Below are 16257 nucleotides of genomic sequence, written 5' to 3' on the forward strand. Positions count from 1 at the left end.
TTGTTTCAAAAGTCGTCTTAAATGCCCCAAAATACGGTAGTCACCACCAAGACATGAAGGCAAGCATGTATTTTTTTTTTTGGGGGGGGGGGCCCCACACCCGGCGTTGCTCAGGGGTTACTCCTGGCTGTCTGCTCAGAAATAGCTCCTGGCAGGCATGGGGGACCATATGGGACACCGGGATTCGAACCAACCACCTTAGGTCCTGGGTTGGCTGCTTGCAAGGCAAAGGCCGCTGTGCTATCTCTCTGGCCCCACGCATGTATATTTATATGTACATGATTCACCTCTTAGATGGTTTTTTTGTTTGTTTGTTTATTTTACTTTTGGGACTCGCCCGGCAGTGCTCAGGGGTTACTCCTGGCTCTGTGCTCAGAAATTGCTCCTGGCAGGCTCGGGGGACTATATAGGATGACTAGGAATCAAACTCAGGTTTGTCCCGGGTCAGCCACATGCAAGGCAAACGCCCTACTGTTGTGCTATCTCTCCGGCCCCCTAGATCAGGGGTCTCAAACTCAAATTATCTGGGGGCTGCAGGAGGCAAAGTTGGGGTGAGGCAGGGCCGCATAAGGGATTTCGCTTACCGAATATTCGCAATAAAAAATCGCATTAGTGGGGCCGGTGAGGTGGCGCTAGAGGTAAGGTGTCTGCCTTGCAAGAGCTAGCCAAGGAAAGATCGCGACTGTGGTTCGATCCCCTGGCGTCCCATATGGTCCCCCGTGCCTGCCAGGAGCTATTTCTGAGCAGACAGCCAGGAGTGACCCCTGAGCAACGCCGGGTGTGGCCCAAAACCAAAAAAAAAAAAAAAAAAGTTATATGTCCTATATGAAGATAACTCTAAAATCTTTTGAGGAACCAGAGACAAAAACCTGAGGTGGAAAAGATACTAGTGGACTCCTGAGGACCCTCAAAATATTCAGGTGCCTGTCTTTCTCAAATCAATAGATATTATATAATTGTATTTATAGTAAAAAATAGCATTTACCTCTTGTTTTAAAAAGCTCTATACATGGGGCTGGAGAGATAGCACAGTGGTAGGGCGTTTGCCTTAGACACAGTAGTTCAAATCCTGGCTTCCCATATGGTCCCCTGACCTCTGACCCTGCAACTTCTGAGTGTAGAGCCAGGAGTAATCCCTGAGTACTACCGGGTGTGATCCAAAAACGGGGGAGGGGGGGCTCTATAAATAAATTTCTGAGAACACCAGGAAAATTACGAAAAATAATATAGGAAAACTGACCTTCCTTATAGTAAAACATTGACATAGGCATAGGACTTCTAGAAGAAAAATAAAACAGGTAGCACAGCAAGTAGGGCACTTGCCTTGCACACAACCAACTGGTGTTCGATTCCTGGTACTGCATAGGGTCCTTGAACCCTGCCAGATGTGATCGCTGGATGTGGCCCAAAATATGAAAACAAACAAACGAAACAAAACAAATCGAGGGCCTGGAGAGATAGCACAGCGGTGTTTGCCTTGCAAGCAGCCGATCCAGGACCAAAGGTGGTTGGTTCGAATCCTGGTGTCCCATATGTTCCCCCGTGCCTGCCAGGAGCTATTTCTGAGCAGACAGCCAGGAGTAACCCCTGAGCACTTCCGGGTGTGGCCCAAAAACCAAAAAAAAAAAAAAAAAAAAACCAAAAAAAAACAAAAAACAAAAAACAAATCGAAATCCCAGAAGTTTAACTTCTGTAAGAGAAAAGATCTCTACGTAAGCCAGTTTCTGTGAGAACCCCATCCCATTCCACTAAGTGACCTGCCCATTTAATCTGTTTTACTTTCCCTCTAGAAAGCCAATGCTCATGTTTATCTCAGGCTATTGAGATACCCAGATCTACACTGAGATGCACATTACATACATGTAGCATGTTCATGCACTCAGGCCTGTAGGTAGCTAGGCATGCGTACATGTACATATACAGGTATGCTTGTACACACCAACACATGTACCAGCTATCCACTCCACCAGGGCTGCTCATGCCTCTGCCCCAGAGCCTGTGTTGTACAGATGGACCTGGCCACACCTCTTTAACCAGTACCTTCTGGTACAGTAGATAGGGTTTTTGCATCTTTTTTATATTATTTTATTTTTGTTTGGTTTTTGGACCACACCTGGTGGTGCTCAGGGGTTACTACTGATTTTGTGCTCAGAAATTGCTCCTGGCTGCTTCAGGGGACCATATGAGGTACTGGGATTCGAATCACTCTTCGTCCTGGCTGTGTGCAAGGCAGACGTTTTACTGCTGTGCTATTTCTCCAGCCCCAGAAGTGTTTGCTTCTTTAACTTTGCTCCTTAGCTCCATTGCTCCTGGACCCCCCCCCTTTTCTCTAGTTCAATGGTGTGTGTGTGTGTGTGTGTGTGTGTGTGTGTGTGTGTGTGTGTATGTATAAAGTTGGTAGGGCCTGGAGATATCTTTGTTTCCTCATTGCAATGGTTTTTGTTCTCTATGTCCATTCAGTGTCTGTTTTATTTTATTTTTATTTATTTATATTTTGAGTCACACCTGGCAATGCTCAGGGGTTACTCCTGGCTCTGTGCTCAGAAGTCATTCCTGGCAGGCTCGGGAACCACACGGAATGCCAGGGTTTGAACAGGGGTTTGTCCTGTGTTGACTGCATGCAAGGCAAATCCCTTACTGCTGTGCTATCACTCTGGCCCTCAGTGTCTGTTTTAAAAGTTGACTCTAAACTCCAAGGCTTTTAAAAAAAAATAGTTTGTTTTATTTTTTTTAACCCTGAACATTATTGTTTCTTCCCCCAGTGCATATGTCCTAGTCTCCAGTGTTGTGTATGTAAACATTTTATGGGATTATTATGTTACTGACCCTACCCTGATCGGTGATTGTCCCCTACCCTAGAGTGTGACCTGGCATTCTGCCCCCACCCTAGGGTGGTACCTGATTCTGCTTCCACCATTGAGTGGTATCTGATCCCACCATTGGTGGTACCTGATTCTGGGGGATAAAAACAAGGGTCTGTGGAAGGCGAGAGGCTTTTTTGCTGGAACTAAGGCTGAGACTTTGGACTTCAGTCTTGTCCACCGAATAAAGCTAATATTTCTACAAGCCTGACTGTCTGCGAGCTGTTTACCCGCCGTTTCAGAACCATCCGCTGGACGGGGTGGCAGACTCGTGCTCCAAGCTGGAGGGGAAAGACCTCATCCTCCATTCCTCCATCAGTCAACCTCTTCAGGGGCTGACTTGTAACACCCAGAACTATGCTAACTCCATAATAGATGCCTGACAGAATATATCTAAAACTTCTTACTTTGTTATAATACCATGATGTACCAACTTGTTTATATACGATTTTTTTTCAGGCAGTTTTCCAACACCAGTCATACCACCAGTGTGACCTTCCCTCCACCAGTTTTGACCCCACATTTCCACTTACCACCCCAATCTGCTTCCTTAGTAGACACAAGAAACATACTTTATATTGTTCATTACAACACAGAAGCAAATGGCTTGATCAAAGCTTAGATTTAAAAAAAAAGTCAATTTGGGGCCATAGAGATAGCACAGTGGTAGAGTATTTGCCTTGCAAGTGGCTGACCCAGGACCAACGGTGGTTCAAATCCTGGCAACCCATATGGTTCCCTGGGCCTGCCAGGAGCAATTTCTGAATGCATAATGAGGAGTAACCCCTGAACACCACCGGGTGTAGCCCAAAAAACAAACAAAAAAAGTCAATTTGTCATAATTTATATCTTACACTGGTATGACTGAGGTCTTTGAGGATTTACTAGGCTGGTTGGTTCTGGTTGAGCCTTCTGCATTACAGTTTCTGCTCTTTGAGCTTGACAGTTTTCTAGGCAACTTTCCCTCAGATTTGCTCTGGTCCTGTGAGGTTGACAGTTCTGTGAAATCTGGAGGAATCATGTGACCATACATGCAGCCACATGGTCCAGGAATTCTGGAGCTAGAACGGCTTGATGAGGTTCAGCTGAGGAGCTGGGCTGTTTTTTTGTTGGAGGGTATTGGGTGTGACTACAGGCTGCTGTGTCTTCAAGCAGAAAAGGGAATCTGCCCGACCCCAATCCTGGAAGGCCCCAGAGTTGTCAGCCTGGGCAGCCTATCTGGGATGATTCTGTGGCTTTTGTCTCTTTCAAGATTAGTTGTGTAACTGGGCTTTTTCTCTGCCTGTGAGCTGGCTAGTGTGGGCAGAGGCTTGGGAGACCATTGGGGAATGTGTCGCCACTTTGTAGGGTTAAATACTAACATGTATGTGATCAATTGCTTTTTCTTAGGGCACCAGTTAACAGGGACGGAGAGAAACCAGTTATTGGCAATAGCTTCTGCATTGTTTGTGGCAGCACAGTTAAGAGCACAACATTTTCACGGACAGGACAGTTCAAGGTAATGGTATTTACTTACAAACAGAGTGAATGAGGGGGCCAGAAAGACAATAGGGGATGCACCAGGTAGGGGGTGTGGGTGGTGGGGAGTAAGACTCTTGTATTGTGTTGCAACTCACCCTGGTTCAGTTTCTGTCACCATATATCATCACCACACAGGGGCAGGAGAAGACCCTGGCATGGACCCAGAAAAGCAAATGAAAGAAATGAGCATGGCTAGGGGTCACTCCAGAGCACAGAAATAGTCCCTGGATCAAACCAAACAAAATGAATGAGCAGAAATATAATGCTAATCTGATCTGCATCAGAAAAAATAAAACAAATCCAAGATCTGTTTATTAGTGTCAGTCCTGCATCTGGGAAGTATTTATGAAGGGTGGTATGGCCTGGATTTAGGTGGTGTTGCTTATTTTTGTTCAGATGGATTCTCCTACATCTGGAGTCTGATCATTGTTAGAGGTAAGAAGATCCTCAAAGCATTCCAGGAAACCTGGCCAAGTTGTTGTTACTCATTATTTCTGCTTCATCGCCGTGTTGTTGATCTTGTAAATCAATTTAAGAAGTGTCCTAGTACTGAATATGAGGAATTCCTAATGGCAGATATTGATGTCTAAAAGAATCTCTTTTACAAGAGACAATATGGAAACTTCTGGAAGGACGTCCTTGTTGGTTTTATCTTTCCCCTGTTGGGCGGAGGGGAAGATGATTCTCCAGAATCTACAGAACGCAGGGTCTTCCCATTTGTGTCTCTCTAACCTGGCTGCTGGTATCCAGAGTTGCAGAGATCCTGGATCTGAGCTCTGAGGTTCTCTGGCTGCCACAGAGGCAATATAAAGTAAGATGGGGTATGCAGATGGCCAGCCCAAAGAGTGACTTTTGGCCTTTGAATCTAACCATGGGGAGATCTTAAAAGGAAATTCTGCAAGGGCATTCTTCAAGGCCATCTTAAGAAGCGGTAGTGGTAAGAGGCTGTTCAAACAAACATGGGGCGTCATGAAACAGGAGGAAGAGAGAAACAACTGTAGATTGTTTACCCATGTACACAAGCTATATGTATGTTTTTGAATTTATAGGAAGTCAAATGCTTGAAAGGGAACTTCTTTTTCTTTTTTTGGTTTTTGGGTCACACCTGCCAGTGCTCAGGGGTTACTCCTGGCTCCACGCTCCGAAATTGCTCCTGGCAGGCTCGGGGGACCATATGGGATGCTGGGATTCAAACCAATGACCTTCTGCATGAAAGGCAAACACCTTACCTCCATGCTATCTCTCCGGCCCCAAAAGGGAACTTCTTAAATGTAAAATTGGTATGACCATTATATTGTCAGCATTGTCCATATTTTCAAAAAATAGTCCTCAATAGTATCTCATTTATTTTTCATTGCATAGTTTTAGTATATATGACTGTATGCTTTAAGGATGAAGTTTTAATCCTCTTTAAGGTATATATTGATAGTCCAGTGGATAGTGTTTGCTTTGTATGCATCTGGCCCTTGTTCAATCCATAATTTCCTGGCATCCCATATGGTCCATGAACCCAGCCAGGAGTGATCTCTGAGCACAGAGCTAGGAACCAGCCCTGGAAGGAAGGAAGGAAGGAAGGAAGGAAGGAAGGAAGGAAGGAAGGAAGGAAGGAAGGAAGGAAGGAAGGAAGGAAGGAAGGAAGGAGGGAGGGAGGGAGGGAGGGAGGGAGGGAGGGAGGGAGGGAGGGAGGGAGGGAGGGAGGGAGGGAGGGAGGGAGCAATAAATTGAAGGTAGGTAGGTGAATAGGCAGCTGGATAGGCAGGTAGGTAGGCAGGGAGATAGGTGGGTAGGAAGATGGGTAGTTAGATGAAGAGTCGATTCCCTTGAGGTGGGGTTAAGGTTTGTTTATTCCACAGTTTACAAAAAAGAAAGGGAAACCCCATATCTTCTATCCAGTAAGGATAGGGGAAGCTGTTCCAGTTATATTAGTCTGCAGTAAATAATCCACACAGATATGAGGGTAACAAGAGGCAAGAAACTCCTACTCAAGCCAGCTGCTCCTCTCAAGGAGCTCACAAGCCTGCAGCAAAAAGCTTCTCTCTCAGCTACCTGTCTCCAATGTATTCTGCTCCAAACCACACCCTTCAATCCCTGGGAAAGGGGGAAAAAGCGGGCACTGAGAACAGATAAAAAAAGAGAACTGTATACACCTCACAGGTAGATAGGTAGGTAGATAGATAGGCAGGTAGGTAATGTAAATAGGGCTCAGTGGACTAAATGCATGCTTTGCGTGCTTTGCATGCGGGAGACTTGACTTCAGTCTCTGATACTGCATGGTTTCCTGAGCACCCTTGGGAATAGCCCTTGAGCATAGAACTGGGAGTGACCCCTGATTATCACTAATTATGAATCTTCATGCATGCACAGTTGTTGAAAGATAACAGGAACAAGCACACAGTAGCCTCAGAAACTCATTCCTGAAAAAAAGCAAACATAGTTATGTTGATTTACTGACATGCAGCTCTGAATTTAAGACACACGTGAGCACTCACTCGGACAAGAAAGCCAAACTTCGATGTTGTTTCATCTCTGTCCTCAGACAAGCCACGTCTTTAGGACAGTAAAATGGACAAGTTGATGACTTAGCATTTTGATGTGATTAAAAATAAATGCAGCTAGGGCTTATCTTCACAAACATCCATAGTCATACTAAGGCTTTGGAGACATTTACTTGCAGGGCCAGAGAGATAGTACAGTGGGTAAGGCACTTGTTTTGCATCCACACAACTCAGGTTCAGTTTCCCAAGCCCCACCAGGAGCAATTCCTGAGCACAGAGCCAGGAGTAAACCCTCAGCGTAGCCAGGTGTGGTCCAAAAAGAAAAGAAAAGAAGAGAGGAGAGGAGGGGAGGGGAGGAGAGGGAAGAAGAGGGGAAGGGAGGGAAGGGGAGGGCAGGAGAGGAGAAGAGCAGAGAAGAGAAAAGAAAAGAAAAGAAAAGAAAAGAAAAGAAAAGAAAAGAAGAAAACAGTTGCTTTCACTTGAGCCAAAAAATTTTCTGGAAAGCAGCAACGTAAGGTAAACATCACCTTTAAGTTAGCCTTACTTTCTGTCCTGTCTGTTTAGCATGTTTCAGTTTCCTATTTATTTTATTTCTGTGCATGTTTTCTGTAATCACAAATGATGATTTTCCAAATCTGCGTGAAGCTAAGCACAAAATACCGAGTGGAAGACACACCATATATACGTGTCTGTGTCTCAATCTGCATTTTAAGATCCACGGCTTTGATTCTGCGCTAAGAGCTCACTGGAAGACAGAACGGCCTCATTGTTCGAGGGGAATTTCTCTGTTCCCTGCCATGATTCCAAAAGCTCTTGCACACTTCATCAGTATTATTGTAATTCTTTGGCTGCAGGATATCTGACAGCTGTTGCACCCCACTGACAGGCCCTATTCATGCCCCTCTCCCACTCCCCATCATCATCGGAGAATTGATTTCTCTCTCCTCTCCCCTAACCTTTCCCAATTCATTTTGGATTGTCCAATGTGAAACATTTTAATTTCATATCATACCGCTATTCAGCTCCCAATCCCTTTTTGAACCTGTCACCAGGGTAACCGCATAGCATGCTTTCCGTGGGCAATCAAGGTTTTATTTCACATGCTTAATGTTGCATTAAATGTTTGCGTTTTGTTTAACCCCCACCCCTCCCCAAATACTTAGAGCTCTGGCTATGTTTTCTAAGATAATTAAATCGTGATTTTTTTTTTTGAATCGCGCCGAAATTCACACTGTCACCACATTCATAAAATAATCTCAAAGGAATTATTTGCATCATTCAAAGAGTATTATTCAGATTCATAACTAGGTGATCACTACACAGCCGTTTTCTTTAGGTCACAGAGGAATGCTTTGCGTATTTATGATTAACCTTGTTCTGTAAAAGGATTTAAATGTGGTGTAGGGAGGGTTTCGTTACTGAGATAAATAAATATGTAAAAGAAAAGTGAAATTTGTGCAAATGGAAAAATAGGCATCTTTGAAGTCACGGGTTGATTTTTCAGTCTAACGCTTTCTTCATACATACACACACAGTTTGTAATGATTTATGTATGTACTAATAGATGAAGTAATATATTGCATAGGAATTAAAAGTCTTTTCTAGGAGGTCAGTATGGGCATTGTATATTGATTAACCTTCACTCACCAGTTTATATGTTTTTCTTTAATAATGATAGATGAAGATAGACATTCTTTATCCATATGTATGTCTATGCATATATATAAATATATAAATATATATAAGGAGTTTTGAGGGAATATAGCACTTACCTTGACACCAGTTAGATCCCCAATACTGCCTGAGTTCCTCTAAGTACAGAGCCAATAGTAAGCCCCGAGTACTACTGTGATGATCTCCAAGTCAAATCAAACCAAACAAAAATGATATCATGATCCCAGACATCAATGGTCCCAAACATTGATCTGTGCATTCAAAGAATTTGGAGTTCCCAGGTGAAAGAACACTAAAACAATGCAGTCAGACTATCCAAAACTTTTGAAAGTAGTAAGAGAAGAGAAAAATATCCTAACCATGTCAGGGCAGTCTTAATAGGATCAAAAGTTCACATCTCATCAGGTACTATGGAGCCCAGAAGAGAAAGGGAAAACATATTAATATTAAACACACTGGGAAACAAAGAATTCTGTAACCGGCAAAACTACCCTTTTAAGAAATGAAAGTGGGGGCTGGCGAGGTGGCACTAGAGGTAAGGTGTCTGCCTTGCAAGCGCTAAGGAAGGACCGCGGTTTTATCTCTCAGCGTCCCATATGGTCCCCCCAAGCCAGAGGCAATTTCTGAGCGCTTAGCCAGGAGTAACCCCTGAGCATCAAATGGGTGTGGCCTGGAAAAACAAAAACAAACAAATAAACAAAAAAGAATGAAAGTGATGTGAGTCACTTATCTGGGGGCAAGCAACCCCAGAACTAACTCATCGTAAGGAGCTCATCAAATAAGAAATGGGAAGGGTGATGAGAATGAACACCAAAGAGTGACACAGGAGCAGATTTAGAATTAAAGAATACCAATAAAGCTTGCTGTGTTGGTAAAACAGAGAAATAGCGCAGGCATTATGCCACTTGCCTTCCATGTATCTTATATAACATTTGACCAGAGACACTGCATCTGGTCCCCTGAGCACCACTAAGAGTGAAACTTGAGCATAGAGCCAGGAATAAGTCCTGAACACTGCTGGAATATGCCCCCCTCCCCAAAGAAGACTATTATATTAGTAAATATAAAAGTCTGACTATTGGGCCCAGAGAGAGAGCACAGCGGCGTTTGCCTTGCAAGCCAATCCAGGACCAAAGGAGGTTGGTTCGAATCCCGGTGTCCCATATGGTCCCCCGTGCCTGCCAGGAGCTATTTCTGAGCAGACAGCCAGGAGTAACCCCTGAGCACCACCGGGTGTGGCCCAAAAACAAACAAAAAAGTCTGACTATTGGTACCAGAGCAATAAAAAAATTGCACAACGAGTAGGGTGCTTGCCTTGCACAGGGCTTACCTGGGTCCAGTCCCCGGTATCCTATATGGTCCCCTGAGCCCTGCCAGGGCTCAGTACTGAGCACAAGAGCAGGACTAAGTCCTGAGCACCACTGGGTGTGGGTTCCCTCCCTTCCCCCCAAAAAATAAGCACTACTATTTTTACTTTGTGCTATCTTTATTTCCTGTTTAAAATATAACTGCCTATTAAAGCAATTACAAATCAAAGTTGAGAGGCAACGGTATATACAGCTGTGCTCTGTATGCAAATATGAGAAAAAATGATGGTGGAGGTAATAAAGCCATATGAGGAGACATTTCTGCATACGGTTGAATTAAGGTAGCATTTCTCTCAACTATTTGTAATACCCAAGGTAACCACTAAAAATAAAGCTTTAAAAATAGCGAAGCATAAAGGGATTAAAATGGTACACTAGACAAATTACATTTAATTAAACAAAATGTGTCAGCAACGGAAGAATACGGGAACAAAAGCGACACGACAAGTAGGAAAGCAAAAAAGCAGAATGACAGATGCAAACCCTGCCCGATGAGTCATTATAGTCAATGTTAATGGTTTAAGCACACTAATTAATAGATATTGGCAGGATGGATGAAAAAACCAGATTGGGACCTGGGACGGACTCATGGCAGAGCACTTGCCTTGCGTGTGTGGGGCCCAAGGTTCAATTGCTAGCACCCCAGGAAGACACCAAAGAGATATAATAGATTTAATCTGCATTCTTTCCATAATAGACTCTGTGTTGAATATTGAAACCAATACGTGAAAAGCGGGATATTATGTCTGTAGTATCAACAGAATAATATTAGGAAAAGTAGTCTTGATGAGAAAAATTTTATTTTTATTTGCCGGGTCCATTTTTTTTCTTTTTTCTTCCATTTTTCTTTTCTTTTTTTTTTCTCTTCCTCTTCTTTCTTTTTTTGGTAGTTGTCACCAAATTTTTCTCTCCCCTTTTTCTTATTCTTTTTATCTCCGATGACGGTGGAATAGATGCTCAATCTACAACAAGCTGTAAAGTGGAGGCCAGTTGCACTAGCATACTGGGGGGTAGAGGAGGGAGATATGGGATGCATACTGGAAACAGGGGCAGAGGGAGGACAGCACTGGTGGTGGGAATGCCCCTCATTCATTGTCACTATGTACCATAAATGATGCAGTGAAAGATTTGTAATGCACTTTGGTCACAATAAAAATTAAAGAAAAAAGAAAAAAAAAAAGAAAAATGAGAACAATTATAAATAAATGTAGCACAGTCCCCAGAACACAGTTCCAGGTAAATAAAGCAAAAGTTAGACAATTGAAAGAATTGGGCACATGAGCAATGAATAGATGGAGACTTAGTTTTTATTTTATTATTTATTTATTTATTTATTTATTTATTTATTTATTATCTTATTTATATTATTTGTTTGCTTGAGGGCCACACCTGGCGGTTACGCTTGGTTCTGCACTCAGGGATCACTCCTAGCAGGCTCAGGGGACCATATGGGATGTTGGGGATCGAACCCAGGTTAGCCACGGGCAAGACGAATGCCCACTCCAGCTCCTTAATTCAAAAATATCTTTATTTTGTTTGTAGGGCCGCACCCAGTGGTGTTCAGGACTTATTCCTGGCTCTTTTTTTTTTCTTCTGGGCTCACTCCTGGGGGACTCGGGGACCATATGAGATGTTGGGAATTGGTTCTGGTTTGGCTCCAGCGAGACAGGCCCCTTGCGCACTGTCACTCTGGCCTCAAGAGACAGAGACTATAATAACCTGTGTTTAGTAAAGTCTGCTGTGACACAGGTTAGAGGAAGAAGGTTCGAAAAGCAGCACAAATCACATGGATGTTAGTTGGAGGATAGTCCATTGAAGAACAGCAGAATATACTCCTTCTCAAGTGCTCATGTGATTTTTCAGGTTAAAGACTCCTCCCCCCATCTACCATCTTCTTTTTTGGGGGGGGGTTGGGGCACATCTGGTGACGCTCAGGGGTTATTCCTGGCTCTGTGCAGAAATCGCTCCTGGCTTGGGGAACCTCATGAGACATCAGGGGATGGAACCACGATCCGTCCTAGGTCTAGCACGTGCAAGGCAAACGCCTTACCGCTTGTGCCACTGCTTCAGTCCTCCATCTTATCTGCTGGGCCATAAAATTAATCTTAATTTTTAAATTTATATAATTTTAAATTTATATAGTTTATAAAGTGAAATTATACTTTATGTGTTCTCCAATGATGAATGAGTTACATTAGAAATCAATAACAGGTGCCTGAGAGATAGCACAGCGGCGTTTGCCTTGCAAGCAGCTGATCCAGGACCTAAGGTGGTTGGTTCGAATCCCAGCATCCCATATGGTCCCCTGTGCCTGCCAGGAGCTATATCTGATCAGATAGCCAGGAGTAACCCCTGAGCATTGCTGGGTGTGGCCCAAAAACCAAAACAAATAAAAAAAAAAAGAAATCAATAACAGGGGTGCTGGAGTGGTAGCACATAGGGCATTTTTGCCTAGCACATGGCCGACCCAGGACAGATCCGGGTTCTATCCTGACATCCTATATGGTCCCCCATGCCTGCCCATAGCGATTTCTGAGCACAGAGCAAGAAGTAACTCCGGATTGCCCCTGGTTGTGGCCCCCAAACAAACAAACAAACAAAATAACAAAGGAAATTTGGGTAATTCACAAAAAGTTTGAGTTAAATTGATTTCTCATTATAACTAAAGGATTGAAAAGGAAACCACAGAGAGAATATGAAGTATTTTGAGGCTAGTGAAAATAAAAGACATAATAAAATTCATAGAACGAAATTTTAAATTTTATCCTAAAAATAAAATTTAATAAATAAATACATTTAATCTAAAAATAAAAATTTAGATTCATAAACATGTCTGAAATGGGTAAGAAATATTGTTTTTTTTTATAATTGGCCATGTTACTTTGAATACACTACAGTTAATTTTTATTTTGCAAACTTATTTCAAACTTAATTGAATGTTCTTTGATGTTTCTTCCATTTCTGAAACACGTTTTGTAAAATTAATGTCCTTTACAAGATGGGTTTTGAGAGCACTGTTAGAGTTAATAAAGATGCACAAAATATTAAAGGTGTTCGCAATATGATTTTAAAAATTATTATAGTTACACTTTGAAAAATGTCAAACATTTGAATTATTTAAAGAAATAGTGTTTAGAAGCTTAGAACTATAAACGTACATTAAAGGATGACATTTCTCTCTGACTTACATCATTCATTCTGCCCGGCTTAATGTACTTTTCACCGCCTGCCTACCCAGCATGGTTTGACCCTTGGGGTTCGGTCCAAGTATTTGGTATTTACCCCACTGCTGTCCTCCTGTTCCCCCACCACCACCCTGCCTGCCTCTGTGTCAGACATCCCCCCTTTTTCCTTTTAGACACTGTGGTTTGCATTAGTGTTCCTTTCGGGGTATCATGCTTATCACTTTCCCTCCTTTCAACACCCAGTTCTTGTCCAGAGTGTGATCATTCAAAACTTTCCTTGTCCTAGTGGTCCCTTCTCTGCCCTCACTGGACTGGTCCCCCTGGCCCTTTTTAGATAGAGGGTATTTTAGACCTAGAACTTCTAGGGTACATTATCATACTTTTTCTTGGGACCTGACATCTAGTCATCAGCTGAAGAAAGAATTGATAGGGTTGAGATGTAAATAGATGGGCTGGGTAGTAGGTAGGGCACTTGCCTGACTGACTCGGGTTCGATTCCCCACATCCCATATAGTCCCTCAAATGTGCCAGGAGGTATTTCTGAGTGCAGATCCAGTAACCTCGAAGCACTGCTGGGTGTGGCCCCAAAATAAAAACAAAGAAATATTATTGTCCAATGTGAGAAAGAGAAGATCCACTAGGAAACAGAAGCAGGCTCAGTGGTATAGTAATATCAGAATCCTGATTAACAGTACTTGGAGTTATGGGGCAAGAAGTAGTTGAAAAATAAGGAGAATAAGAGTGATAATAGAATAAAAGAATAAGAGTGGAGAATAAGTAGTGTTTTCTGCAGATTGGAAGCAAGACAGACTTGTATTTCTCCCTTTTCAGGGGTCTCAAACTCGTGGCCCTCGGGCCTCAAACGGCCCTTCGTACAACATTTTGTGGCCCTGCCCTAGAGGAATCTTTTTTTGTTTTGTTTTGATTTAGTTGTTTGGGTCACACTCCCCAATGTTCAAGACTTACTACTGACTTTGCACTCAAGGATCACCCTGACTTTGCCTCCTGCGGCCCGCAGGTAAATTGAGTTTAAGACCCCTGCGTTTAACTCTACATGGTATTAGAGATCCTAATGTAATAGGAATTAAAAAAACAAACAAACAAAAAAACGCAAAAGGCCTGGAGTGCAGTAAAGAGGGAAATAAAGTCATTTCTGATCATAGTGGGCATACTTTTTGGGATAGAAGATGTTAAGTGACCTATGAAATAATAAAATCATAAAGTTGCAGGTAAAGCATCCATCTAGTATAAATTGTGTTTCAGGGAACAATGAGAAAATGAAAATAAATATTCTTTGTAGTTTGGTATAAAATAAAAAGGTCAGTGCTAGGCTAAAGAGATAGTACAGTGGGTCAGGTCCTAGCCTTTCTTTCACACATTGAATTCTAGCTCTGTGCCTGGCATTGCACATGGCCTCCATCGGGTCCCCGAGTCTGCCAGAAATGATTTCTGAATGTAGAGCCAGGAGTAAACACTGAGCACTAGTAGGTGTGGCCCCAAAACTGGAGTAAAAGAACAGCAAGGAGGGCATTTGTGTTGCACACAGTTGGCCTGGGTTCAATTTCTGGCACTTCCTAGTGTCCCCTGACTTTCACTAGGGCAATCTTTGGTTACAACCAGGCATGCCTCCCAAAATAACAACAAACAAGCACAAAATCTTAAAAGATTCAATCCAGTTCCATGGAAGAATGTGGAATAGACTCAATTGCTGAGAGTATGAGTTTATTTTTATTTTTTTGGGGGGTGCACCTGGCAGTGCTTGGGAATTGCTCCCATCTCTGTGTTCCGGGTGGTGGTGGTGAGGATCAGAGCAGAGCCAGCTGCGTGCCTTCCTCTGTATGCTCTCTCTGGGCTGGCAATGTTTTATTATTTTACATAGGGGCCACCCCCAGCTTGAGCCCCAGCCTTTCAAATTTGTTTCATGCATGTTTCATCGTATAAAAATGTTTCCCATTTGGGAAAACAGCGGGGTGGTTTTTATATGCTGAAACGTACATTCACTCTTATATCTTCATTCCTGGACTTTACTCACAAAATAAGTCAACTGTGCTATCAAAAAAAAAAAATCAAATCTGTACAAGAAATGTGTATAGCGACTTACTTCCTAAGAACCTCACTTAGGAAATAACCCCGATGCTTGTTGATGGAAAGTTCTAGAAGGTTCATATACTGAATGGTACTCAACAGTGAAACCATTCAGGAATTCAGGAATGAGCCATTCAGCTTGATTGAATTTCCAAAATGTATCATCAAGGTCTGGGAGATAGTCCAGGTAGTGAGGCACTTGCCTGGTATGAAGCTGATCCAAGTCCACTCCCTCTCCCAATAGCCTTATCTAGTCCCCTGAGCACTAACACCAGAAGTGACACCCCTGAGCAGAGAGCCAGGAGTAAACCCTGAGCACTGCTGGGTGTGACACCCATCTCAAAAACAAACAAACAAACAAACAAAAAACCCTGTCAAGCTTTGATAAAAATGTTTGGGACCACACCCAGCAGTACTCAGGGGTTACTCCTGGCTCTGCACTCAGAAATCCATCCTGACAGGTTCGGGGAACCATATGGGTTGCCAGGAATTAAACCCGGATCCCTCCCAGGTTGACCGCATGCAAGGCAAATGCCTGCTCTGGCCCCATAAAAATGTTTTTGACATTTGTTTGCTGGTAAACCTGAATCTCTTGTTGAACAATTTGGGGCAAGGCAGGAATTCTCTGGAAAGCCGAATGATACCACCTCTGACGTCAGAATTTTCCTGTGTCAGAGCAGGGTGTGACTATTTTTTGGTCCAGTGACAGGGTTGAAGAAATAGAGAAATTGGAGCTTCATTGCCTGCAAATATGGTAGCAGGGATAACAACTTAAGTCACAGAGCCTTTGTGTGCAGAAGCATAAGGAGTTAGAACCTTTGATCTTTTGCAGTACATGTGTGTATGTGAGGGATGCTGGTCCCCTCTATCCTGCTGGCAAAACAGGACACTGGAAGAGGAAGTCGCTTGTCAGGTCACCCCATTTCTGTTGCCGGTGGCCCTGCAGTCAGTGTGGGCTGACGGAGGACGCTCACCTCCATCGCCTTTCCATCCTGCCTAGCCTGGTCCCAGGTTTGAAAGGAGCCCAGGAGCCCAGACTGGTGGAAGAAGGAAGTCAGGTTTTGCATAA

General features: G+C 43.1%; 1 protein-coding gene across 1 annotated transcript in view; it reads left to right on the forward strand.

Annotated features, from left to right (window-relative positions):
• Window positions 1-16257, forward strand: part of PCCA (propionyl-CoA carboxylase subunit alpha) — a 263459-nt gene that overhangs the window by 146017 nt on the left and 101185 nt on the right. The window contains exon 18 of the mRNA XM_049778616.1: window positions 4251-4359. Coding sequence (XP_049634573.1) covers window positions 4251-4359 — 109 coding nt within the window. The remainder of the gene's footprint in view (window positions 1-4250; window positions 4360-16257) is intronic.

This window comes from Suncus etruscus, chromosome 8, assembly GCF_024139225.1.
Source record: "Suncus etruscus isolate mSunEtr1 chromosome 8, mSunEtr1.pri.cur, whole genome shotgun sequence".
NCBI classification, from domain to species: domain Eukaryota; kingdom Metazoa; phylum Chordata; class Mammalia; order Eulipotyphla; family Soricidae; genus Suncus; species Suncus etruscus.